The 25,885-nt window shown below is 43.9% G+C and overlaps 1 protein-coding gene across 1 annotated transcript; it reads right to left on the bottom strand.

Moving 5' to 3' along the window:
* Positions 1 to 886: 886 nt before the first annotated feature.
* On the bottom strand, positions 887 to 25,849 carry LOC121917570 (exosome complex component RRP46-like). The gene is made up of 7 exons (XM_042443640.1): positions 25,828 to 25,849; positions 24,652 to 24,891; positions 23,363 to 23,476; positions 22,078 to 22,199; positions 13,780 to 13,920; positions 10,692 to 10,781; positions 887 to 1,823 (listed from the first exon to the last, which is right to left on the bottom strand). The coding sequence occupies exons 1-7, from the start codon at positions 25,847 to 25,849 to the stop codon at positions 1,731 to 1,733; spliced, it is 822 nt and encodes a 273-aa protein (XP_042299574.1). The 3' UTR covers positions 887 to 1,730.
* Between the last annotated feature and the right edge of the window lie 36 nt (positions 25,850 to 25,885).

Here is a 25,885-nt window from a genome sequence, read left to right as displayed (position 1 = left end):
AGAATATTAATGAGCAAGAGAAGAGGATGGTGGTGGTGCAGAGCCCTAAATCACCCTCCTGTTCCAGGACTTGCATCAAAATGACAAGATGGGCATCGTGGGTTTGGTGGATGAGGGGTGATCTTGCAAAGGATGCACATATAGTTTAGTGTGGGAGTAGTAGACATTTTGAAAACAGAGGCAGAGCCAGGCCTTCGTGGAGGACTAAGATGGTCCAGAGACTGTTAACATATATAGGTTGGACAGAAATAATCCTCTTAAAACTGTAATGCTTGGGTAACAGCGGGGTCCTGTGAAATGGGACAAGATGGGGAAATGTGTACAAGATGGTCATATCCTAAAGGGAGTCGTAGATCCAAGCTGGAAGGGAAGGATCCAAAGAACCTGGGGTAAGGGGGCAGGTGGAAACTGGCACCTGATTTCTCTGCCCAACTCCACAACTGCTCACTTCACCTGTTGTGCTTTAAGCTAGCTGCTAGTTTAACAATAAGGAATGCTAATAATAATACATTTGTTGTTGTACGGTGACCCTGTTACGTCTTTCTTAGTAAGATTTTTCAGAGGGGATTTGGCCCCATCTTCCACTGAAGCTGAGGGAGTGTGACCTCAGCTTCAGTGGAAGACAGGGTCAAATCCCCTCAGAGCACATCTTGAGTTTCCATGGCTGAGTGGACATTTGAACCCTGGTCTCTAGAGTCCTAGTCCAACACTCAAACCATTACACCAGGCTGGCTCTCTAGAAATAATAATAGCTGTCAGTCTCGGAGGGAAGCAAAGGCAACCCCATTCTGAACAAGTCTTCCCAAGAAATTCCCCATGATAGGTTTGCTTTGGGGTAGTCCTAAGTTGGAAATGAGTTGAAGGCATACAACAACAGCAACAAAAATAAAACAATACAATTTTAATAACATGAATTGATGCTTAGAGTGGGCTACACATCCCATCTTAATTCTCGAAACAATTCTTTAAGTAAGTTGAGATGAAGGATTGTTAATTAGCCTGAGTCACTCCATTTTTTCCCACTGCTGAGTGGGGATTTGAACCTCGATCTTGACTTGAATGCCACTGTCTGGCACTCCTACCATTTCTCTTCCCAGTCTTGCCCCTTCACTACATCGCTCACAGGGGACTAGGGAAGGCTCCACTATTTGAGAGTAATTCTTGGGAACACTAATATTGGTTCCTTTCAAGCTGCGGAGTTCTTTTATTTTATTAGAGCAAGTGAAAACAGCTTTGCAGCCCAGAAGGGGGAAAAAAGAGAGAAGAGAAGCAAAGCAGTGCTCTTTAGATGATTTCAAAATCATTATTTCAGGCAAAAAAAGATCACAAAGAAATATCTGCACTTACAGCTAGGCCAGAGATGAGGCAGCCCCCTGAGAACCTGTGCAGAAATAATAATGACTTTTCCTGAAATAAAAGAGAAGCACAATGCCCAGCAAGATATAACAGAATGTAAAAAATGCACATGCTAAGAAAAGGGAAGGGGGAAGGACAGTGAGCCTTATGGCACTGGGGAGTCCTTGACTCTACAGAAGTGTGGGGCAAGTAAAATGCCCATCTCTTCCCAGTATTCTGCAGCACTGTCTTCAGTGTGCCCTGCTTCCTGGGTTAACAACAGTCCGATCATACACCTTTGTCCTTTGGAGAGAAGGATGGGCCAGGAAAGCATCTGAAACACAACCTTCCTTCCTCAGTAGATCACTCCAGTTCCTTTCCACTCATTGGTGAAATTACCACTTGGAGTACTTCCTACAAGCGGAGTCACGATAGAATTGGAAAATGGTGTCGGCAGCTCTCTGTGAGGCGGCAATGGATTGCTGGAGCTGGAGGGATAAAGAAACAAAGTGGTCATGGGATAGGTATCATGAGAACATCAAGGAGACATAGTCACATCTTGGATGCTACAGGTTTTTCCCAAAAGGTTTGTTGTTGTAGTGTGACTTCAAGGATGTCCAACATACGATGACTATAGGGCAAACTGAGCTTTTCATGAGGTTTTCCTGGCAAGATTTTATCAGAGGGGGTTTGCCATTGCCTTCCTCTGAGCCGGAGTGTGTGTGACTTGCCCAACATCACCCAGTGGGTTTCCATGCCTGAGTGGAGATTTCAACCCTAGAGCCAATGTTATATAGTGATTTGAGTGCTGGACTATAGCTCTGGTGACTAGGGTTCAAATCCCTGCTCAGCCATAGAAACCCACTGGATTACCTTAATCAAGTCACACTCTATCAGCCTTCCTGAAACAAATCTTGGTAACAAAACCCTGTGATTTGCTCTTAAGGTCACCTTGTGATAAACCAGGATTCACATCATTGCACCACACTGGCTGGCCTCTGAAAGATAGCTCTATGTTAAGGACAGATGCAATGGAAGAAGGGAAGGAATTTCTCCTATGCATGGAACCTGCAGCTAGGTTCAACTGCCCCTGCAGTATGTATGTATGCATATATATGTATGTATATGTGTATATTTCTTTGCTTCAATACACTGTACTCAAACTTTATAAAAGTGAATGAAGAAAAGCTCCTAAACCATCTTCCTTGAAGATGAAGTCTTAATGCAACTCCTGTTTTATGAGAAATTATTCCCGCTAGCTTATCAAGCCATCTGCCAGTCTCCTCCCACTCCTTGGAATAAATCGCAAGGATTCCAATTTATTACTCATCACATCAACATTTTCTAGTGTTTACAAATTATCTTCAACCAAGATCACCTCTTCACAGTTCCCTTGTTAGGAAGATTAGGCTGAGCAGAGAGAGACACACATACCAGTCCAAGGACACCACACAAATCTTGTGGTCTTGTATCAAGACCTAATTCTTCCAAACCCACCGAAGCATTAACAGCTTTTTTTTTGGGGGGGGGGTAGTGAAACAAAGATGGGCCAACACAGAGGCTCCTTTAATCTGTTACAGCCTGTATGTGCGTCATCGGTGCTACACACTGTGCCATACTGCTAAATATGAACAGTATTTGTCACAAGGTAGGGAAATGGTCCCAGGTAGGTCAGACACATCCAGCTCTACAATTCTATGATTCTGCCCAATGTCTCCAAATGCCTGTGTCCTCAGACTGCAGGAGAAAACTACAGACTGTTGCTATTATGTGTGTGTTCAAGTTGTTTCCAACTTATGGCAACCCTAAAGTGAACTGATCATGGGGCCTTTGACTTCCTCTGAGGCTGAGAGAGTTTGTGATTTGCTCAAGGTCCCCCAGTAGATTTCCATGGATGAATGGCAAGTTGAACCCTGAACCTCCTGGCGTCCTAGTCCAATGCTCAAACAACTATACCATCCTGGCTCCCTAAACTACAGGTGATTTAGTTTAATTTCTGCCAAGGACCAAAATGACCCTAGCCCTGGCAATCAGGTGTCCCTGATGAACTAACCTCATGCTATCAGGTTCCAACTGTGAGCTATTAAAGGCTATTATATCTGCATTTTTCCTATCAGGAAGGGGGAGAGAACCTTTGTGAGATTTTCTATCTGAGGCACCAAACTAACTTGCAAAGCGTATCCACCTTGACTTTTGGGAGGGGTGTGTTACTTTGTCTCCCCATCTCAATCCATAGGGAGAGACAGGGAAGAAATAATAACAACGACGATGGTGGTGGTGGAAGCATGCAGAGCAATGCTCTGGGCAGCTGACCCATTGTCTGCCTTTCCAGCCCATACCAATGGCTTCTTCCTGCAGTTGGTCTTCAATCCTGAGAGATTAAAGAAAGCTAAGTATAGATAGAAAGGAAAAAAGAAGAGAAAGTTATGTTGGAAAGAGAACACAGAGCAGGAAAAGGGGGAGAGAGAGAGACAGAAGGAGCTATCAAAGGGATAAAGCAATAAAAGGCTTTGCCTCAAACCAAATGTAAAAAAGAAAATGCCGGTAGTGAGCTACCACCGTCCAACTTCTTTCCAACCACCCACAGGTTCCCTTGGGCCAATTAATCCCCAGCGCTGCCTTTTGCAGCCTGAATGAAGAATTCAGGGGTGAAGAGCCACCACACTCCCCTGTTTTTCCTTGGGTCTTAATTAGTCAATTTATATGCAAGGGGAAGCTATCAACCCTTCCCTCCCCAAACACAAATCAAACCACCCCCATCCTTTAGAGACAGAGCCCTTTGCAACCTGGTGTCAGACAACTTACTCGCATGGGACTGTCAAAAGCTGTCAGGTTCGCTTAGGATTCCTCAACTCAATTACCACTGGCAGACGGCATGGCCAGAGCTTGTGGTGGTGAGGCCGCATACACGGGAAAGCGGCAAAGGCCAGTAATTGATTTATTCACAGATGTGAGCAAGGAAAGATATAGTTCCCTCGCTTGCCTGAGCCAGCTGATGGCAAGTGGGAATGAAGGCAAGCAGCTACAAATTGAGGACCGGCTCTAGCCTCCTGCTCAGCCCAATTGGGCATCCATCTTCCGATAGGCACAATGGCTGCATCAGCAATACCATTGAGGGGGATGTCTTGATCATTAAAAAATAAAAACACCCAGACCCCATAACTCCCACTTTGAATATAAGGTGGTTCCTGAAATGTGAAGCAGGCTTCTCTCTTATACAGAAAAGCCCCTGCCTACATTCCCTCTGTGCACACCTTGGTCAGGTATCAATTTAAATAGGACAGTATCGGCATATTATGGTTCTTAAAAAAAGGCCAACACTCGGTGTCGAAGTAACCAGAGATCCACATGAAGGCAAACAGCACTGTGCAGTCTACATAACTGAAATAAGTCAATGTTGTCCCCTCTTAATTTACTTTGGCCTTTTCCAACCTGGAACCATTCAAGTGTTGGGCTACAGCTCCAGGAGGGAATGGGGAGTTAAGGTGATTCTCCCCCATGTTAACCAATGGGCAGAAATCAGAACTCTGGACAGCAAACCTGGATTTAGATGCAGATTTCCCTTTACAGTACTTTAATTCATTTTATAGAACTTATAGTCAGCCCCAGAAAAGATTTGAACCATCTCTCGCTGTTGATATAATTTCAACAGCAAGAGATAAAGAGATGAATTGCCCAACACAGACAGACACCCCCCCCCCCCCCAGCAAATCAGCTATTGCTTCTGCTTTCCATTGACATGAAAGGCCATTTGATGGAAAGCTGCCAAGGCTTCATTCAACATCTGTTATCAGGAGAGTTCAAAGGAGTTGCTTTAATTTCCTCCCTGGCCTTCTTCTGCTAGTATGACAAGCATCTCTGGACTGGCCCTGGACTGAGACAGCCAGTTTAGAACAAAGTCATGGCTGGTTGTGTGGGATGGGACCCATGGCCAAGCAGAGGAAGTCAGGGACACAACAACAGGGCTTAACAACTCATCAGTCACACCAAGACAGTCCTGGTAAGTCTGCAAGAGACTAAACAGACCGAGACATTCTTGAGCAAAAGATAAATAGGCCCAATCCATGACCAAAAAAATGTTACTTTGCAAGCATACATTTTCATCGTCTTCAAATCAACTGAAAGGATTAAAAGAACTTGAGAAAAGCCCAGCAGCCTCAGACCAAAGCCTTACTTAGTCCAGCATCTTATGGCATATGTTGGGGGCACATAAAGGACACAGCTTGGGTAAAACCATATACTTTGCATGCAGAAATCCTCAAGCTATATACCATGCATTTTCTGAGCTAGGAAGGTCTCTCTCAAACTCTAGCAAGCCACTACCGGTCAATACAGACCAGGGATGGATAAGCTGATGGATAAGTTGAAGTGTATTACAAAACAGTAACATTGAGAGGACCAGGGTTGCTAATGATACATACAGACAACACTGAGGTAGCTGATTCAGTGATGTAACTCAGCTTCCTCTGTTTCTATTCTGTTGAATGGACCCCCCAAAAAAGTATTTTATTCCAAGTGTGACCAACTTTAAGGTTTGTACTACCTACCTAATGGGAACAGAAACTGAGCAACAGTCACGATGAATTCAAAGTTCCAAAGTAATTCAAAGATCCAAGCCTTGGGGAAAACTGGATGCTCATCCAAGCTGTGAACAAGAGCTCACACCTTGATACAGAGTGGAATGATTCACAACAACCTTACCTAATACATTGGGAGAGCATCTTTATCTTTGGTCAGCCTCCCTTGGGTCAGGGTGGCCAAAGTGTACCCCTGGACTTTCCACATTCCTCATCTTGGACTATTTTGGCTCAGGCTGCTGAGGCCACATAATTCCCACCCTTGTACAGTGGTGCCTCGGGTTACGAAATTAATTCGTTCCGTGGCACCGTTCGTAACCCGAAAAGCCTTCGTAAGCCGAATTGCCATAGGCGCTAATGGGGAAAAGCCGCGATTCCGTGCGAAAAAGCCGAAAAAAGCACCAAAAGTTTTTTCGTAACCCGAAAAAACATTCGTAACCCGGAACAATGTTTTCCTATGGGATTTTTTCGTATCCCGAAAATTTCGTAACCTGGGTATTTCGTATCCCGAGGTACCACTGTAGTCCCTAGAGACTGACAAGCACCCCTCATCCAGGGCACAGCTCTTCAAATCCTAGCTTCTTCTCAGCAGATGGTTTTTCTTGCACTCCCTCTTAGCTATTCAAGAATTGGGCCAGAGAAACATTTGCAGCTCTTTCTCCTGGACTTCGTTCTCAGGTATCTACCTGGCAATTTTGGATTCTTGCCGAACCTAACTGGTGATTAATCACCTTCTCTCAGAGGCCCCTCCTTGGCTAACAGGCCCCATGCGGATCTAAGAGAAGCCGATTCATTCATTTTGCATGACAGACAGTCCCAGATTCTGCAGATGTTCTCCTATGAATGATCACCTAAGAGGGAGGATTAAGCAGCTGCAACCTGGCCTGTTTGCAGGGACCACAGCTATAGTAAGATTCCATGTGCTTGGATTGACACTTCTCTCCTCTTTTGGGATTTAAAGAACTCTCTCCCCTGCCTTCCACCTATGAAGTAGCTTTAAAGCTCTGCTACAGAGGTCACACGAGCAAAACCTGAAGGACCCACACTGGGGTCAGGTGAGGCATGACACAGGAAGGGGGGACTGTCAGTTTTCAATTCCTGCTACTGGAAATGATGGGAAAGAGTATCGGATTCCTGTGGTTTCGAAATCAGTGTTGTTAGCATGCAATTGATGTTGCTGAGCTCATGGAGGTAAATCATAATTATTTATTGTGTGCACTCCCGCTGCCTGTTGCGTTCGCAAGAGAGCAAACTTTTCTCCTAGCAGAGGACTTGACAGCTGCTGATGGATGCTGGCTTATTATTCCATTCATTATAACTCCCCACCTCTTGAGATATTGCGGTGGCATAAGAAAATGGGAAGACTTGGTAGAGCCAGCGGTTATATGTCTAGATGAGGTCACTGTGGTGGAAGAGGGTATCCTAAACCTCTTTTATGGCCCGCACATTTCAAGATTTGTTTCCAACATAACTGAAAAGCTTGGTGCAAGTTGACAATCACATCTTAGTACCAGAAGAGTACTAGAAAAGACTGCATTAGCAGAAAAGCAAGGTAGGTAAGAGCTGAGGGCAGAAGCAATCCTCATACACCAACCATTCATTCACATGTACATGCCAAGCTCTTTCAGCAGAGCAAATGACTGTCAGAAATGTTTCGATTTGGAAGGAAGTCTTGATCAGAAATTGGGGGAAAAACTGTAAACAAATTACTCAACTGAAGTTTTCAACAATTTAAAAATATGTTTTTCTTTGCTTGTGTGCAGAGAAGGGGAGATATTGAAAGAGAAGGTGAGAAAGTCTCCCATAAGCATAGCAAGAGAATGCTGGGCAAGATGGCACTTTGATTTGACTCACCAGGGTTTCCCTTATGTTCCAAATCAGTGTGAAAACAGCCACAAAACCAAGTGAGAAAATGTGTTAGGATAGCCTTGCTTTTTTGCTACACATCTTCTGGGCTAGAACAAGTTGCATTCTCTCCCATTTCCCCCCAGGCAGGTAGGCAACTGGCAAATGATGGGAGTTGCTGATTTAACATATTCCTGAGGGCATCAGGTTGGGGAAAGCTGATTCGCACTTGGTCAGTATCCTTTGGGCAGTGTGTGAACCCCAGAGACACAGAGCAAGCCTGTAATGTTGCACAGAAGGGGGAGTCTTGTTTGGATGCTTTTCCCCCACTCTTGTCGTCATCTTCTTTCTTTTTTTCTTAGGAATTCTAAAGTCATTAGAATTCACCCCAAAACAAAAGGAGTTTCCCCTCCCTTCTCCTGACAGAAACACTTGTCTAATTAATGGCGCCTGGCTGCCACCTCCATTCAACAGCACATTAGTGTTCATAATTGTTCCTTTAGAGCAGGACCAGCTCGGCGTTCCAAGCCATTTGGCAGAGACGCAGCCACAGTAATGAGAAACGACTCTGCAGCCTTTGCTCAGAATACTAAGAGGCCCTTGCAAACGGCGGTGTGGGAGGAGAGAAAAATGCATTCACGTACACAAACACATCCCCCCAATTTTTTGCATACCTGAAGCCCTTACCTGTACCTCCCCTCCCGTCTCCAACGTATTCCCTTTTCCCTGCCACGGAAAACAAACAAGAGGTGATGGATGGGGTGGGACAGACTCAACTGGGATACATTCAATAAACGCGACTAGCGGAAGCCCATCAAAGTCTCCCGCCAAAACAGGCTGTCAAGAGCAATTTAAGGAAGCTGAAATCAACCATGTCAGACTGAGAATACACAACGCTTTGGTAACCGAAGGCAGCCCTGTTGTCAAGGGGCTCAAAATGGGCACAACGTGTGGCTTGTGGGAATTGGAACCTCAAAGCAGCCGCTCTCAACGACACGGGAGCAGAGGAGCCAACAGAGGTAAAGCTTGCCCTTTAAATGAATTCAAGCATAATGTAGAGCAGTAGCAGAGGTGGTCCTAGTCTCTGTGGATACATAAACTGCCATTGCTCTAGCCTCCGAGGGAGAGAAGTGCATTGATGCCCTGGCCCAGTGGCTGCTGAGAGGTCCTCCTTCCATGTTCCAATGCTATGTCCTCAAAGGGGCTGATGAACAGTCAGACACAACTCCATCATACCTTGGCTCTAGCCTCCGAGGGAGTGAAGAGCAGCCAGCATCTGCTGGACATTATTCCCTCCCCTATTATAATTCCCTTTTCCTTATGTGTCCTGTCTTATTTAGATTGTAAGTCTGAGTGTAGGAAACTATCAAGTTTATAGTTTGTTAGACACCCTGGGAACATCTTTGGCTGAAGGGAGGGGTATAAATACTATAAATAAATGTACTCATTCTTAGCTGGCTCAGCCCTCTTTCTTCCCACAACTAGCAGCAAAGGCTATGCATTTGTAAGGATTGTGCCTCTACTGCTCTTGGCTCCATTACCTGTATCTCTCCTTCCTGTTAGGAAAAGCCACCACAGAACAAAAATTGCACAGCCAGGAGCCTAAAACAACTTTAATAGCTAGCAAGAGGTGTGAGTTGGGCCCAGGACGTCATGCGGTGTCAATCTGCAGTACTGCATTGATGCCTCTGTTTCCATGTCCAGTAGTCATAGATGTTTGTGGGGGGGGGGGGTTGTGTGTGTATTGTGCTTAATTTATCTAGCTTCAGCTAACTAGAATGTGGAGGAAAGGATCAACGTCAAACACCAAAAGCTTGTCCAAATAACTGAAAAATCTCTGCTCCATGCCTACTGGCTAGACTTCTGAAATTTCATCATATATTTCAAGCCTAATTTTGTAGCTATAGTGATTGGAAATCTGTTCTTTAAAAAAACAGAAGGAAAATACCTCAAACAGCTGTAATTCACAGAACAGTAAATTACAGCATCCTGCGCCAAATACCATGTTTGCATAACACAATCACAGTATATTCACAGCCCTGCTCCGTATTATCACCAAAAGTAGAAAATCCGGGATGGTAGTTATCTCCCAAGGCAGCATTTAGTATATCTGACAACTGCAGCAGAATCCAATAAGACTATGAGATATGGTCAATGCAAGCCATGAAGACTACAGAAAGCAGAAGGGGAGAAATCTGAGGCTTGGAAGCTTCTGCTATTAGGTCCTGGAAATTATCTGTGTCTTGAGACAACTCTGTTTTGCAATTATTTCATAACATTTTTTTTCAGCCTTAGTATCTGAAACTGCAAATCACTTTGATCACCCCATGAGAAAAGTGGCAGAGAAAACTTTTTAAAAAATAGGTATCCAAAGCACGTTGACATGAGAAGTATTTTTCTAAATGTCTCAGACTGTTGTCTGCAGCCCAGGGCAGCGACTAGAGACTAAGCATTTACTACAGATTTTGGCAAAGATTTTTTTTCCCTTTCGAATTACTGCATTTATTGGATCGTTGCAAGTAAATCAGCCAAACTATAATTTCTCAGTCTGTCTGTGTGATCCATGCTTAAGCACGATGTGCCATGAGTCTCTCTCTATAGAAGCAAATTTAAGTGCTCCTAGAAAATGATCCAAAGGAGACTTTAACAGGTATCATCAATAAACACATAAATAATCTTTGGTGAGTCAGTGTGGTGTAATGATTTGGGTGTTGGATGACGACTCTGGAGATCAGGGTTCAGTTCCCCGCTTGGCCTGGAAACCCTCTGGGTGACTTTGGATAAGTCACACACTCTCAATCTCAGAAAACCTTGTAATAGGTTCACCTGAGGGTTGCCATAAGTTGGAAATGACTTGAAGACACACAACAACAAACTTTGGTACCAATTTTGAAAGAGGTTCAATATGCAGTTGGCTCAGGCCATGACACTTACCTGTTCAACCGAACACGTCCCCTTCGTGGTTGACATCAACACCTTCTTCTCAGTGCTGTCAATGGCAAATGTCAGGACTGCCTTGGCTTCCTGGAGGTAACAAAGGGAGTCTAATTGATACAGTCACAACCCAGAGACCATACCTATAGCCTGGGGGTGGTGAAGCGAGGGAAAAGGCTGGGCTCTGAGGCCCAGAAATACTGAGGCTTCCAAGAGATGGGAAGGGACTGCAGAACTGGCATAACACAAAGACATGTAGCCTACAGATCTTTGGAAAATTACTTTTTTGGACCACAATTGCTAGAACCCTATAAGCAGCTTGCTGGTATGGGAGTAATAGTCTGAGGGGTGGCATTTCCAAAAGGCAGCTAAGATGGTAAAAGGTCTAAAAACCAAGCCCTACTTGGGATGGCTTAGGGAGCTTATTTAACTTGAAAAGAGAAGACGGAGAAGTGATATGACAGCCTTCTTTAAGTATTTGAAGAGAGGTCATATACCAAGATGGAGGGAGCACCCCCCCTCCAGAGACCTGAACACCAACTAGTAGTGCAAATAGTAAAAGAGATTTCACCTAAACATTAGGAAGAATTTGCTCAACAGTGGAATAGATGGCCTTAGCGGGTGGTAGACTCTCCTTTTGGAAATCTTTAAAGATGGGATGGTGAATCATCTTCTACCATTTGTGGACCACCTTCTATGGTTGGACCCACTTGTCTGCTTATATCAACATCAGGGTAGCTGCTCTAGGCTTATGGGGCAGGAAAGATCATAGCTATGCACTTCCCACTTCCCCATCTTGGTTCAAGTCATTTTTGAGCTATGCCATTTTCCTAGAGTAGCACTATGACTTTGGAACACACTCCCTAAAGACATCCACTTGGCACCTACGCTGTTCCTGTTTAGGCAACCGGTGAAGACTACTTTAGTCTCTTGGACTTACTGTTCAATTTTCCGCTGCCTGAATCTAACTGATTGAATTGGATGTGGTTGTTTTAATTTTGCTGTCCTCCTGCTGCTGTTTTAATGTTCAGTAATTTAACACAGATTAGTTTCTGTGGCTGAATCAGTGATTTGTTTGTTTTAGTGACCTGGTTTTTTTTTTAATGATCTTTCCTTTGTAATCTACTCTGACCATGAATGTCAATAAGTACACGAGTCACGATTAACCATCTGGATTATGCTTACAACAATGGTGACAAAGGACCAGTGCAATGTGTTAAAGCTTACTTTATATGGAGTAAAAGGCACAATCTATGAAACTAGGATAAGTTAAAAAGGTAGTATTTTTTCAAAGTAGCTCAGAACTGGTTTCTCTATTGTCATGGGGAGACAAACCTCCCCTGTAAATGAAATTCTAGAATGGGGATGCAGTTCTGCATCTATTTAAATGTTGCACAAAACTCCCCAGAGAAATATATTCAAAACACTCCAGGAATTATTCATTGAATTATTCTTGCACCTAATTGGTTTCACCTTCTGCATTTTTCCCAGGCATTCTTGGCACTGCAAACAGTAAAGTTATTCTGTAGGTATGCAACACAGCAAGATATTTAAGAAAGAAATCCTTGCAGGATGGATCATCAGATTTCTGCAGTGATTAGTCTGCATTCTCCATCCTCTCCCATCTTTAACTGACACCCCAGCAACAGAAACTTTCACAAGAAACTCAGAATCTGAGGGTTGGAAGATATTGTTTTTGTTTCAGAATCAGCAATACACTGAAAAGGGAACTAATACTATGAGAGACGAAGTAAACAGTGTAATGCAGGAGTGCCGACACTGGCTGTGTCTTCCTGCCTGGTTTTGCTTTCAAGAGAGACAGAAAACATCCAAATGAGACAAGGGCTCTTGGCAGGGAATCTAAAGGGACCCAGAGCCAAACTGCAGTTGATTAAGGAGAGTCCTGGGTAGGGAAGGCAGCTGGCGATGGATTGAATCTGGCGGTCGATAAATGAGTAAAGCCATTAGGAGAGGCAGTGGGAATCAGGGCAGCGGGAAAACTATTGACCTGCCAGGCCACAGTAAGCAGTTAACTCACTAGAGCAGATAAGGGAGTGATGATAGGGCCATGGTGCTTTTGCTGCATGTGGCACCAGGCCCAATTTGTGCTTCTTGGATGACTAAGCAGGGTGGCAGTAGCAGAGTGGAAGAGATTCTGTATGATGTGAACATATGCAAGTGCCAAAATAGAATCCTAGTGGTCAAATATTCTCTCACTTGACATAGTTGCAGGGAGAATCCAGTAGATCCTGGAGTTAAAGGCACCAGTGAAAGTGCTGGTGACAGTCGAGTGATCGGAGTGATATCTCCATCTATGAGCCTGTCAAAACTTCAACATCTTAAGGAGAGACCCATCTCTCTTTCCCTCTACTTTGCTAAGGCTTTTTAGTGGGATCAAGGGAGAAGGTCTTCTTGGTGGCTGCTCCCAGATTTTGGAATCTAGGGAGGCCAGGATGGTTCCCATCCTTGCTCTCCTTCTACTGGCAAGTAAAAACATTCTTATCCATCTTCAGGCTTTTAGGAACTGGTAAGAAAGGGCTTTTAATGGTATTCTGTGTGGCTCTGTTGATTTGCATATGCTCTTCTAATGAATTTTAATGGTTTTAACTTTACAGATTGTTTATTTGAATAACTTCTATATTTATACTTGTTTACTGAGGTTTTTGTACAGTTCTTAATCTCTACTGTTTTTAACAAGCTGCAAGCTTACTTGATTTCCACTGTTGGGGAAAAAGCAGCATATAAATGAATAAAACAAACAAAGGAAAAATAATTCCAGCTTGCCCTAATGTACTGCCTTCCCAAAACTATTGACCAAGCTGGCTGGGGAAGGTGGGAGCAGTCCACCAGCCCATCTGCAGAGCACCAAAATTGGGGAAGGACATTAAGAGACAGAACCTGGGAAGTCCTGGCTTCTTTACCTTTGCCTTTCTACTTGCTTTAGACTCGTTCCCAATTTGTACTACAATGCTCTGGCTATCTGTTCTGTAAATACTAAAAAAGGAGCAAGTTCAAGTGTTGCTCCATTGCCAGAACAGAGCAACGGCATGCGGTTCTACGCCCACCCTGAGTAATCGGAGATGCCCACCTTTTCATGCTTTGCCGTGGGATCCAGGGTGATGTTGCCATCTGCATCCAAGGCACACGTCACTCCACAGAACAAAGAATTCATGGGCAGCCCTGCATCCATTAAGCCCATGCAGGCAGCATTCAAGCAACTTGCAAGGAGCTGCAGGGGTAGAAGCTTTATTAAGGAAGAAACCACAAAAAAATGGGACAGCCTGAAGGGAGAGCAGCATTCAAGACAAGGCTGCCAGCTCCAGTAGTTGGCAGAAGGCTGGCAGTCTCCTGCATTCGCAATGGCACTCAGCACAACATGTCTTGCAAGAGGACTGCAGAAACCCATTTGCAATCTCACAGGATCAGAGAACTGCAGGGAATGGGGTTTCAAAGCAGAGCCAGGGTATTCTACCAATTCCTTCCCAATGACCATTGCATATTCCAGTGTTGATAACTGCTCCCCTCCCATCCAACAAAGTGTGGGTGGAGGAAAAGGAACACAATAGTTATACAGGTATACCTCAGTTAATAAAGCCTCTGGCAAGCTCCTTTTCGTTAAATCTCTTAAAATCCCTCAAACCCCCATTTTCGTCCTCCTATTATGACAAGCTGGAAGTCTTTTTAGCAACATCGGCATGGAGAGGATGATGAAAGAAGGCTGAAGAAAGAGGATGAAAGAAGGGCTGGTGAAAGAAAAAGTCATCCCTGGATGCATTTTGGGAGAAACCTTCAGATGGTCCCTGAAAGGTTCAAAATGTTTTTGGTCACTTCTGCAAGGCTGACCTGATCTCGTTGTTTCATTTAGAATCATAGAGTTGGAAGAGACTGCAAGGGCCATCCAGTCCAACCCCATTCTGCCATGCAGGAAATCTAAATCAAAGCATCCCCGACAGATGTCCATTCAGCCTCTGTTTAAAGACCTCTAAGGAAAGAGGGAGTTTGTTCCACTGTTAGTTTGAACTGCTCCTTTTCTTTTCTGTTTTGTGGTGTATGATGCTTTCCCTATTCTTTCCATGTTATTTCTGCCTCTGGTACCAAATTAATGAAATAATGCTCAGGAACACAACTTCGTTAATTGAGGTATACCTGTGTTTGATTCTTAATTCAGTACAAGGAAAAAGATGGAGCAGCTCAGAAGTGCACAGATGAGTCATCTGAGTCTTAAACATATTGGGAGCAGTGAAGGTGAACTGTGGAATTGGGCCAAATCCCCCACACTGTTCCTAGCTTCAGGGTACCCAGCATGCTGGCAGCACATTTTAGGACTCAAGTGCACCCAGTGGAATGGAAATAAGGAAGAATTCCTATCTGTAAGATCCACTTGGTTTCAAAAGTCAGCTCATTTCTACTTTGGTGAAGCCTGGCTCTAATGCCCAGTTTATCTCCTGGAGGAAAGGGCACATTTCTCCCAAATGGAGCATGCCTAACAGCCAATAATTCTGCCATCCTTCACATTTACACCTGCCTTCTACATCTCATTTTCAGCCTGACACAGATTAATGGCAAACCAACTCATTCTTTGCTTAAGAAAGCCCTATGAAATTTATACGGTTGCTATAAAGTTGACAGGTGACATGCACAAACACAGGTTAGGTAGCTAATTCTATTGGTTTCCATTTCCGCCTGGGATTCAGTTGCTGGTTTAGATTCTATGCTGGGCACCACCAAGGCAGTGTGGAGAAAAGAGGTGAGAAGCCTGTAGTGGCAGCATGTACACTGAAATTATGTTGGGGAAGAAAGAAGAAAAACTAGACCCAACAGCCAGGGACAGAACAAGAAGCAATGGATTAAATCAGAAAACAGACTTAAGCCAACATTGTGGAAATATATTTTTTTGCAGCTGCAGTAATGGAGAAAGTAGAGACAGCATGATGTAGTGGTTTAAGTTTTGTTTGAGACCTGGGTTTGAATCCCTGCTCAGCCATGGAAAACCAATGAGTGACCTCTGACAAGCCCTACTTTCTCAGACTCTGAGGAAGACACTGGCAAGACTCTTCTGAATCAATCTTGCTAAGTAAGCCCTAGATAGGCCATACACTGGAGTCAACTTGAAGGCATGTAGCAACAGTGGATCTGAAGCATTCACCCAGGACTTCCTTGATATATAGGGTAGAGCAATGACTCCCAAACTTTGGACCTTCTGGTGTTTTGGACTTTAACTCCCAAAAGCCCTAGTCAGCTTGGCCAATGGCCAGGAATTCTGGGAGCTGAAGTCCAAAAAATCCAGAGGACCAAAGCTTGGGAACCATCTGTCGGGGATGCTTTGTTTGGGAGTTCCTGAATGGCAGGGGGTTGGACTGGATGGCCCTCGTGGTCTCTTCCAACTCTATGATTCTATGTTTCTATGATTCTAACCACGGGGGTAGAGGAAGGAACTGGCAAACACCTGTGAGTATTCCTTGCCTAGGAAAACCTTATGAAATTCATCAGTTTGATGTAAGTTGACAGGCCATTTGAAGGCACATAAACAAAGACAGGATCTAAATTGCTAAAGGTATAATGGTTTGAGTGCTAGATTAGGACTCTGGGAGACAAGGGTTTGAATTCCTGCTGAGCCAAATCACATACTCTCTCAGTCTCAGAGGAAGGCAATAGCAAACCTCCTCCAAATGAATCATGCCAAGCAAACCTTCAGATAGGGACGTCATAAGTCAGGGCTGATTTGAAAGCATGAAACAACAAATTTCCAGTAGAATGTCTATGCAAACATCTTCGGTGTTTGCATAATGGTATATAACAGTACGTATACCTCATATGTAACAGTATACATAGGCAAAATTGACTTGCTCTGGTCTGCAAGGAGCCTACTGATGAAGGTTATGAAACTCCCTTCTTTGGATGGTTTCAAGGCAACATAATTAAAGGATGCCATGTCTTAAGCAGGGCAGGTTGGCAGGATTATATGACTCACTTTGAATGTCATGACGCCACAATGACTAACTAGACTAGGGAAGGAGGCCTATGGGGTCCTAGAGAACAGCAGGAGTCAGGTGGATAGGGAAAGCTGCCGGCATTAAAGATGTTCAAATCTTTTGGCTTTACTTCTGATCCAAACTCCGTGTTCAATCCAGTCCCCAGAGGGATGGAGGCTCTGCAGATCTGCTGGCTCCCACTAGAGCCTGGACAAGAAAGCTCTTATTATTAGATAGGAAAGAGGGAAGATCTAAGCCATAAGAAAAAGCCAAAGCATCTCACTCCCGGCGCTCTGCATTTCCCAGTTAATCAGCCAGCGTCAGCAGGATGCTCAGCAGATGGAAAGATGGACTGGCAGCTCTTGTTATCCAGGGCTGACTAATGGAGATGGCAAGCCTAGGGAGAGGAGACAATTAAAGGCAAACTCTGAGAGCTGGAGGAGGGAGGAATCTGCAAAGCAGGACTTGTCCTGAAACAGCGGCCCACTGTGGAAGGAAAGCAACCCATAGAGGCATGCAGACAAAAGCGGAGCGCACAACTACAGGGACCAGAATACACAAATTCCACCCACAGCTCTGGAATTGGGAAGAACTGCCCCATTAAGTGCAGCCAACCCGCTCTCTGATCTGCTAACCATGGTGGCTGTTGTGCCATCCAGCATCGCACAGCATCAGATGTATGCCTTCTTCTTCAGCACTGAAAGTTAACTTTAAGGGTGGCTCTGAAGCCACAGGTAATTATAAGGCTGGTTCTGTGTACCCTGATCCCCAGATTCTTCAGGAAGTCCTAGCACAAAAAAAGAGGGAGCGTGAATTACCCCTCCTGTAAGCCTCTAGGAAGCAGCAATTCAGCCTTTAAATCAAATACAACCTACAAACTACACACGAATGCCAGCATGATCTAGTGGTTTGAGAGTTGGACAAGGATCCAGGTTCAAATTTCAGCTTGGCCATGAAAATCCACTGGGTGACCATGGGCAAGTCACACTCTCTTAGCCTCACAAGGCAAAGGCAAAACTCATCTGAACAAATCTTGCCAAGAAGACCTCATGGCAGGGTTGTCAAAAGTCAGAAATGACTTGAGCACACACAACAACAGGCTGCACACACGTCCCAAGACCATTTTTGTGCCTCTCAGGGGTCAATTTAATATATATATATATCCCTGATCTAAAACAAACTCCACAGTATGGAGGGCATTTCTTTCATGTTTTGAGGGCTTTGGGGCCCCCATTGGGACCAAAACAAATGTTTACAAAAAAAATTCAGAAGAATTGCCCTCAAAATGCCCTACACAATCCAGAATTTAGTTTGCAAAGCCTCTGACAAAGATGGTCCTTTTTAGATTATTGTTTTATGCTCCCACGGCCCCACATTCTCCTAATCTTCTATGTACCTGGAAGTTTTTTTTTGGTGTATTGGCATCGGGAGGACTATGAAGAAGGGCTGGAGAAACACAAGAAGTTCTGTGTTGCTTGCAGCAACGTGTCTGCAGTAAACAATGCAAGAAAAGAATGAGATCCTATTCCATCCATCCAATTTTGTTCTGTACCTGACTACAACAGATAAGGTGAATAGCAGCTGTCTACAGACTCCCTTATTGAGCACGCATGAACACAAAACAGAGGGGGGGGGAAGGGAACCGCAGATAAGCCAGCTACTTCCAGTGTGTTAAAGAAGCACAGACCTATACATTAGGCCAGTAAAATGAAAATCACACAAAAGGCAGAAGCTGGTGAAAGGAAAGTCATTGCTGGATGCATTTTGGAAGAAACTTTCAAGTGGTCTCTAGAAGGTGCAAAATGTTTTCATTTACTACTTATGCTCCCCTGACCTTAGTGTTTATTTCCATATATGCATATTATTAGTTTTGGATAAGGTGTTTGCTATAACATATTGAACTGCACTTCTTTTTGTGCTCTGGGAACCCATCCCAATTGTTTAAATGTTATTTCTGTGTCTGGCACCAAATTTTCTGTTAAACGTAGCAATGCACAGAAAGAGGATTACTTTATTAAGTGAGGGATGTGAAAACCCCAGCCTTGGACAAGTCACTGCTTCGTAGCAAGCTCTGTTTTCCAGCCTTTCCTCTCCCACAGCAGATTTCTTACAACGAAGAAGAGGGTGAAATTATTATCCCTCCTTAATGTTAGTGATAGAGGCAGTCAGGAATCTAAATTAATAGAGCCCGATTAATTTTGCAGCAAGGAGCATCTGTACTTTCCTCGCCAGGCTGCAGTAGCCGTGAAATCAGCCAGACAACCTCGGCTCTGGCCAAGTGCTAGGGGAACTGCACTTTCCAAATGAAGCTGAATCAATTCTCTCAACCATTATACATTCAGATTTAATAAAACACCACAGCACCCGGAGTTAATCTCTCCTGCACCACATGTAACGCTGAGCCAGAAACAGCGCCAGTGCTCTTTGTCACATCGCCCCAGATAAATTATGACATTTTTGGCATCGCCGGGACTATGCTGATCATGACCCCCTGAGCCAGGTGTACTGGGATATCAATCACCCAAGGATTTCCTCAATTATATTCTAGGCATCTCACAAAGATCTGACATGACAGGGAGGAGCTGGGTAGGTTGCTGATCAGAAATCCTTAACTGTAGGACAGTCTCCCAGTTACATTCAAAGGGCTCGGTTTCTCCTGTCCCTCGCCGACATTTGTCCTAGACCTCTCCTGTTTGTTTTGTACGGTAACTAAAGGAGAAATGACATCAGACAGACACATAAAAATTGGGATTTTAAGGTAAACAAAAATACAGTCCATATTTGACCTGTAATATAAAAGAAGAGAGCAAGGAAGGGAGATGGGGGGGGAGAGATTAGCTGTTCCACTGACAAGTCTGTGGGAAGGCGGTATCCTAGGGACTGCGGGGAAGAACAAGCATGTTCCTGTATTTTGTCAAAATCCCCCTATGTCCCACAATCCTCCCAAAGTAATTGCTGCAATCAGGCAGAAAACATCCCATTTCTTCCTGGACAGAAACTAATATTTCCTGGCCATTCTCAGCCTGTTATTAATGGCTCTAGGTTTGTCTGAATTTTAGTAGGCTCAATATTAGTGACAGAGACAAAACCCCAATAAACAGCAAGACATCCCAGACCAGATGATAGAATGCCCTCAGGTAAACTCATCCCCGTCTCATGCCACTGCTGCCCAGCCCACGCTGTCTAGCATCTGATTATTTGCCATCTCCATCCACACTCCACAGCCCATGTTGCCTGAAGCAGATTAATCCATCCAACAGGAACTCCATCTCCACAAGGCTTTGTCTTAATGGCATCTGAGACATATGGCCTGCAGATTTTTATTTTTATTTTAAAAACTGGGCTGATAGATTTACTTACAGTCATGTGCAAAGATGTGCAATATGGTAATACTGGGGGGGGGGTCCCTTCGTAAGACATACATCAGTGTTAGCAGTCTGCAATCTACAGCCTCTGGGTCAAATCTGTCCACCAGAGTGATGGCCCCTGGCTATCCTTGGTATTAACTCTCCCTATCATTCCTACCTAGAATGGCTTGATAGAAAGGAGGAAGGGAGGGAGAAAGGGTAAGAAAAGAAGTATGCAAGCAAGAGGAAGAGCTGTCTTCCAACCACTCCATCTCCAACAATTTTAGAAAGAGTTTTCCAAGGAAGAGACAAGTGGATGGGTCCTCTCTCTGGAAAGAGATCATGTTCAGTGGGGATGTGTGTCTCGCAGAACCCAAGAGATGCTATGGTTTTCTGACCCATAGACTGCATATACGTAGCTTTTGAAGGATGTGAATGGCGCACAGCCCATAACATTAAAACAGACACATTTGGAGCACTGCTGCCACCTGCCGGACTGTTAGTGCTCTAAACTTTTATTAACCTCCCCAGCTTGAAATATTTGGAAAGAATTGGTGGAAGGGATGGAGAGATTAGACTTTTCAATGACAGGAAGACACTTCCTCCAAGGAGGAGCCCAGAATTGAAACTGATGGCAGCGGGGAGGTCTTAAGAGGTCCCTGGGCTAGTAAGAGAATAGAGAAAGCGTGGCTACAAACAGGCTAAGAATCAGAACTGTCTAATGGTGCTATGCCATCTCAACCCTTAAAAATCTTTAATTTTAATGTCAGAAATGAGATCCTTCACCATTTACTGCTAGATTGGATCCTATTCACCAGAGGATAACTTATCTTCAAAATAAGTTAGGAGAAAACCTCAGAAGGGACCTCCTTTTAAAGTATGTTGGAATGGGGTTACAATCATGGCAAAAGAGTCCCAATTGTATTGATCATGAATACAGAACAGTTTCCTACTAATCCGTAGCAAGTTCAGTCAACTGGCCAGTGGCCCTATATGAGAAAAAGCCCACTGGGAATCCATCTTTTGTAGATCTAAGTCATTTTTATGGCCTCCAAACCCCCCGCCAATTCCTCAAAGCCCTCCAAGTGCCTCCCAAAATATTTTAACATTGCTTTGGTTCAATTTTTAGGTTAGTTTCGCCAGACAACTATATCAAAAGTATCCCAGATACACATTAAAGCCCCCCCACCTCAAACAGAAAGCCCACAGAGAACATCTTCCCAGTGTTCCTCGTTTCATTTGAATGCCTCCCAAAATGGTGACATCATTTGGGTTGCCATTTTGGGTTTGCCATTCTGTTGGTCATGCATGTCCTGCAGGAAAGATCGGGGCGGGGGACAGACTCCATGCCTACATGTTGATTTATCCAAAAGACCCCTCAACATGGTCCATCTTCAAAACAAAGACTGGGGACAGGCTTGAGATCTCATTTCTAAAAAGCCAGTCCATCTGGAAGGACACTATTAATGGACTCTGGTTCTACAAGTACTAACAATCCGGTGAGTCCTATTAAGTAACATATTGGCTCAACTTTCTGTTCATTTGGTCTTCAGATATTACAAAGAAAAAGTGTATACCATTAGATAATACCTCATGTCTTATGCCTATGTTTATTTGTTTTATAAATGTTTGATATTAACCACAAGGGCCATCCAGTCCAACCCCCCTGCCATGCAGGAAATCTCAATCAAAGCATCCCCGACATTTCTTTATGTTATGCACATTGCTACTTTTAACTTTCATAATAAAGTTTTTTTTTAATTCAGTCCATGTAGCAGTTATCATTCAGGCAAAAATTCCAGGTAGTCACACCTCCCACAAAACTTCACAATATACCACTGTGTGCATGATTTGTGCTGCCAGTATTTTGTTTACACACACACACGTGTGTGTGTGTGTGTGTGTGCACATGCATATGTATGTATGTGCGTAGTGCAAGGGAGAGACAGAAACAGAAGTGGTGGGGAGAGAAATAATAAGCATAAATGCAAAGTAAACTGCCCTTTGAGCATTTTCAAACAAGAGAGTACCCCTCTCCACAAACCATCGGCTCCACTGAAAGGATACAGAACCAGCATCTGTAATGACCTGAAGCACAACTGTAATAGAAGAACGGGGATGCAGAGCGCCCAAGATCACTGCCTCGCATGTCTTCTTGATCATCTGCTCTCTGCTTCTTTCATAGACACCTGGACAAGGGGGAAAGCAAATGTCCTCAGATGCTCCTTATGGTCACCATAAGTCAGAAATGACTTGAAGGCACACACATACAGAGCCAATAAAGGAAGTCACAGTCCTAAATTTACAAGACCTGAGCAGGGGTGTCAGTCCCTAAGGGATAGGAGATACACAAACCAGTAATATTCTGTCTTCTGTTACATAGCTTCAGTTAAGGTTAGCCTATCCAGGTTAAGTTTCATGTAACTCTTACTGCCTGACAAAGATTTCTATGATTGGCAAAAGGTGGCCCAATTTTTAAAGTGGCACTTGGAAAATAAGTCTAGTAAAAAGGCCCTAAAGGCTTACATTCAAAATCACATTTTCCTTGCTCTATTAATCCTAATGCCATCAAACGTGCAAATAAGATCAGCAGCAGTTTTCTTTTTAAAAAAGGGAAAGCCTCTTGTTTCCAGAAAAAAAGAGAAAAGAATTCTTTTGTTTCTTAATTTAATTATTCACAGCAAATTGAGACCCCCTGCAGGCTTCAAGGCACTGCAAAGTCTTAGTAAGAGAAAAGGGGGGGGGGGAAGGCAGGAAATGTTCATATTTTCCCCCCTGATGCCAGCAATTTTCTTTTGTGAGCTCCCTGTGGAGAGAACAAAATATCCAGATGGTATCGCTGGAGGATTCCAGATGGACCACTTGCTTGCACTCATGACAGCTCAGCTTACCTTTTGATTATGCTAGTTTCAAGCAGAGAAAGATTGAAAAAAGAAACTGGTGAGAACGCTAGATTTGTTGTTGTGTGCCTCCCAGTTATGGCAACCCTAAAGCAGGGGTTTTCTTGGCAAGATTTGTGCAGAGGGTTTGCATTGCCTTCCTGTGAGATGGAGAGTGTGTGTGGCTTGCACAAGGCAACCCAGTGGGTTTTCACAGCTGACTGGGGATTCGAACCCTGGTCTTCTAGAATTCCAGCCAAACACTCAAATTACTACACCGTCTGGGTTGCAATTTCCTTTAACCTTCCTTGCAGACGCTCAAAAAAAGCTTTAGGGTCTATATGCAGACCGCCGAGCACACTGCTCTCCAAAGACAGGTAACTGTAAAAGTTACCTTTTGGTTTACTCTAAGAGTTGCAATCAAAGTAGGAATCTTTCCAAACTCAATATTTTGGAAAGGGCAAGGCTCTCACCTGGTAGGCCCACTTTGGGCCTCAGCATCACTTCCAGGGTGGCTTTGTCATAGATCTCTTTGCTGACCTTGACTTCTGTAGGCCCATACACTCCAGCCAGCACTGAAGTGTCTCCTAAAAGCAGAAAGAAAGAGTGAACACAGCAAACGTGATTGACTGGCTTATTGAAAACACTAGTCCTCTTCTGGGACCCATTTGTTTGACTTCTTGGCTGTTCATAGTAACCTCAGCACTCTTCTCCAGCACCACATCTCCAATGCATTCATTTTCTTCCTATCTGCTTTCTTATCTGTCCAGCCCTCACAGCCATTCTTGGTAACAAGGAATTCAACAGCTTGTACGATTCTAACTTTCACACTCAGTTGTATGTCTTTACATTTTTTGATATTTTCTAGTTCTCTCTCTCATGGAACAACTACAACTTAGGGTCGCCATAAGTCGGAAATGCCTTGAAGGCACCCAAGAAGAAGAGGAAGAAGAAGGGGGGTGAATAGAAACAGCTGAGAATCTGAGATAGATCTCATGAGCTTGGAAAGAAAGACCTGAAGAATGCCTGGATCTGCACCTAGAGAGAGAGAGAGACAGCAACAGGGGGATCTAGGAGTCCAAGTAGACCACAAGTTGTACATGTGTCAATAGCACAATGCGGCAGCTAAAAAGGCCAATGTGATTCTAGGCTGCATGAACTGAAGTATAGTGTCTAGATCAAGGGAAGTAATACTGCCACTCTAATTCTTCTTTGGCCAGGCACCACCTGGAATCCTATGTCCAGTTCTGGGCCTCACAATTCAAAAAAGATGATGGAACATGTCCATGGAGGGCGACTAAAATGGTGAAACCATGGTCTGGAAACCATGCCTTAAGAGGAAAGACTTAAGGGTCTGGGGATGTTTAGCCTGGAGAAAAGAAGGTTAAGAGGTGATATGATAGCCCTGTTTAAATACTTGAAGGGATGTCAGGAAGGAGCAAGCTTCTTTTCTGCTGCTCCAGAGAATAGGACACAATGGAGCAATGGATGCAAGGTACAGGAAAAGAGGTTCCCCCTAAACATTAGGAGGAACTTCCTGACAGTAAGGGCTGTTCGACAGTGGAAGACATTCCCTTGGAGAGTGATGGAGTCTCCTTCCTTGGAGGTCTTTAAGCAAAGGCTGGATGGCCATCTGTCAGGGATGCTTTGATTGAGAGTTCCTGCATGGCAGAATAGGGTTGGACTGGATCAGGGCCCTTGGGGTCTCTTCCAACTCTAGATTCTATGAACCCCAAGGAAAGAGAAGGAGGGAAAGCATCACCCTGCATCCAGGAAGCGGAGCCATCAGGCCTGGAAAGCAAGCCCTGTTCGCAGATGATCCGTCGCAGCGAAGGGAGCTCGCCTGAATCGAATCTCTTCTGCTCGCTCTCCATCCCTGCACTTCTCCACCCACGTGCTTTCCCCTTGGCACTTCCGGATCCGGGGATTATCAAGCCAGTAAGGCCCAGCCAATGAGAGGACGTAAAATCCCAAGCTCTGCCCACTCTTGCAGCCACACGTTCTTGTTATTGTGTGCCTTTCAAAGGTGCATCTACTACACGGTAGAAATAAAGCAGCCAATGAAGAGGCGTAAAATTCCAAGCTCCGCCTACTCTTAAAGAGACAGGCACTTGTTATTGTGTGCCTTTCAAAGGAGCATCTGTAGAAATAAAGCAGTTTGATACTACTTTAACTGCCTAAAACAAGACATCTTAAACATAATGAGGTTGTTCTTTCTCACTTATTCAGGGAGACGAGATAAAGATCGTTTACTCTAGCCCAAAACAAAACAAACAAACAACCTTGGACAAGTCACACTCTCTCAGCCTTTCTCATTTCTCTCTCCATGATGCTTTCCCCAGTATATTTTAAGTCTTCTTTCCCCAAAAAGGTTTAGTCCAGAGGGAGAAAAGCGCTGCCATTAATATATAGATATATATTACTATGTGTGTGTGTATATATATATATATATATATATATAGTACACACATACAGAGAGGGGTGCGATTTGATATCCCTTTAAGTGCATATACACACGCACACACACACGTGTATGTTTGTATGGGTGCATATACACACGTGTATATATATATATATATATATATAGGGAGAGAGGGGGGAACTGTCTTTTTATATATACACATATACACACACAGATACATACACAAAGGGTTGCAGTTTGACACCACTGTAAGTGCATACTGTATATATATATAGACAGAGAGAGAGAGTGTGCAGTTTGACATCCCTTTAAGGACGTGTGTGTGTAATATATATGTGTGTGTGTATACAAACACACACATATATGTGTGTATATATGCATATATAAAAAGACAGTCCCCCCCTCTCTCTCTCTCTATACGTGTGTGTATATACACACACATACACATGTGTGTATATATGTGCATATGTGTGTATTATATATACAGAGACCCCCTCTCTCTTTATATATACGCACTTAAAACGGTGTCAGATTGCATTATTTCTACAGTGTAGACGCACATAACAACAACGCT

The sequence above is a fragment of the Sceloporus undulatus genome, unplaced genomic scaffold, assembly GCF_019175285.1.
Source record: "Sceloporus undulatus isolate JIND9_A2432 ecotype Alabama unplaced genomic scaffold, SceUnd_v1.1 scaffold_23, whole genome shotgun sequence".
Lineage (NCBI taxonomy): Eukaryota > Metazoa > Chordata > Lepidosauria > Squamata > Phrynosomatidae > Sceloporus > Sceloporus undulatus.
The sequence above is the reverse complement of the archived record's forward strand: the minus strand, read 5'-3'. Positions and strand labels throughout refer to the sequence as shown.

Bases quoted from the DNA above. Each gene is read 5' to 3' on its own strand.
- LOC121917570 (XM_042443640.1), bottom strand. From the start codon at position 25,849: ATGCAATCTGACACCGTTTTAA. The intron at 23,477-24,651 runs GTGATGCTTTCC...TTCTGCTTTTAG, and splicing joins CTCCGCTTCCTGGATGCAGG to GAGACACTTCAGTGCTGGCT. The intron at 1,824-10,691 runs GTAAGTGTCATG...TTATCCCTCCAG, and splicing joins GGACGTGTTCGGTTGAACAG to CTCCAGCAATCCATTGCCGC.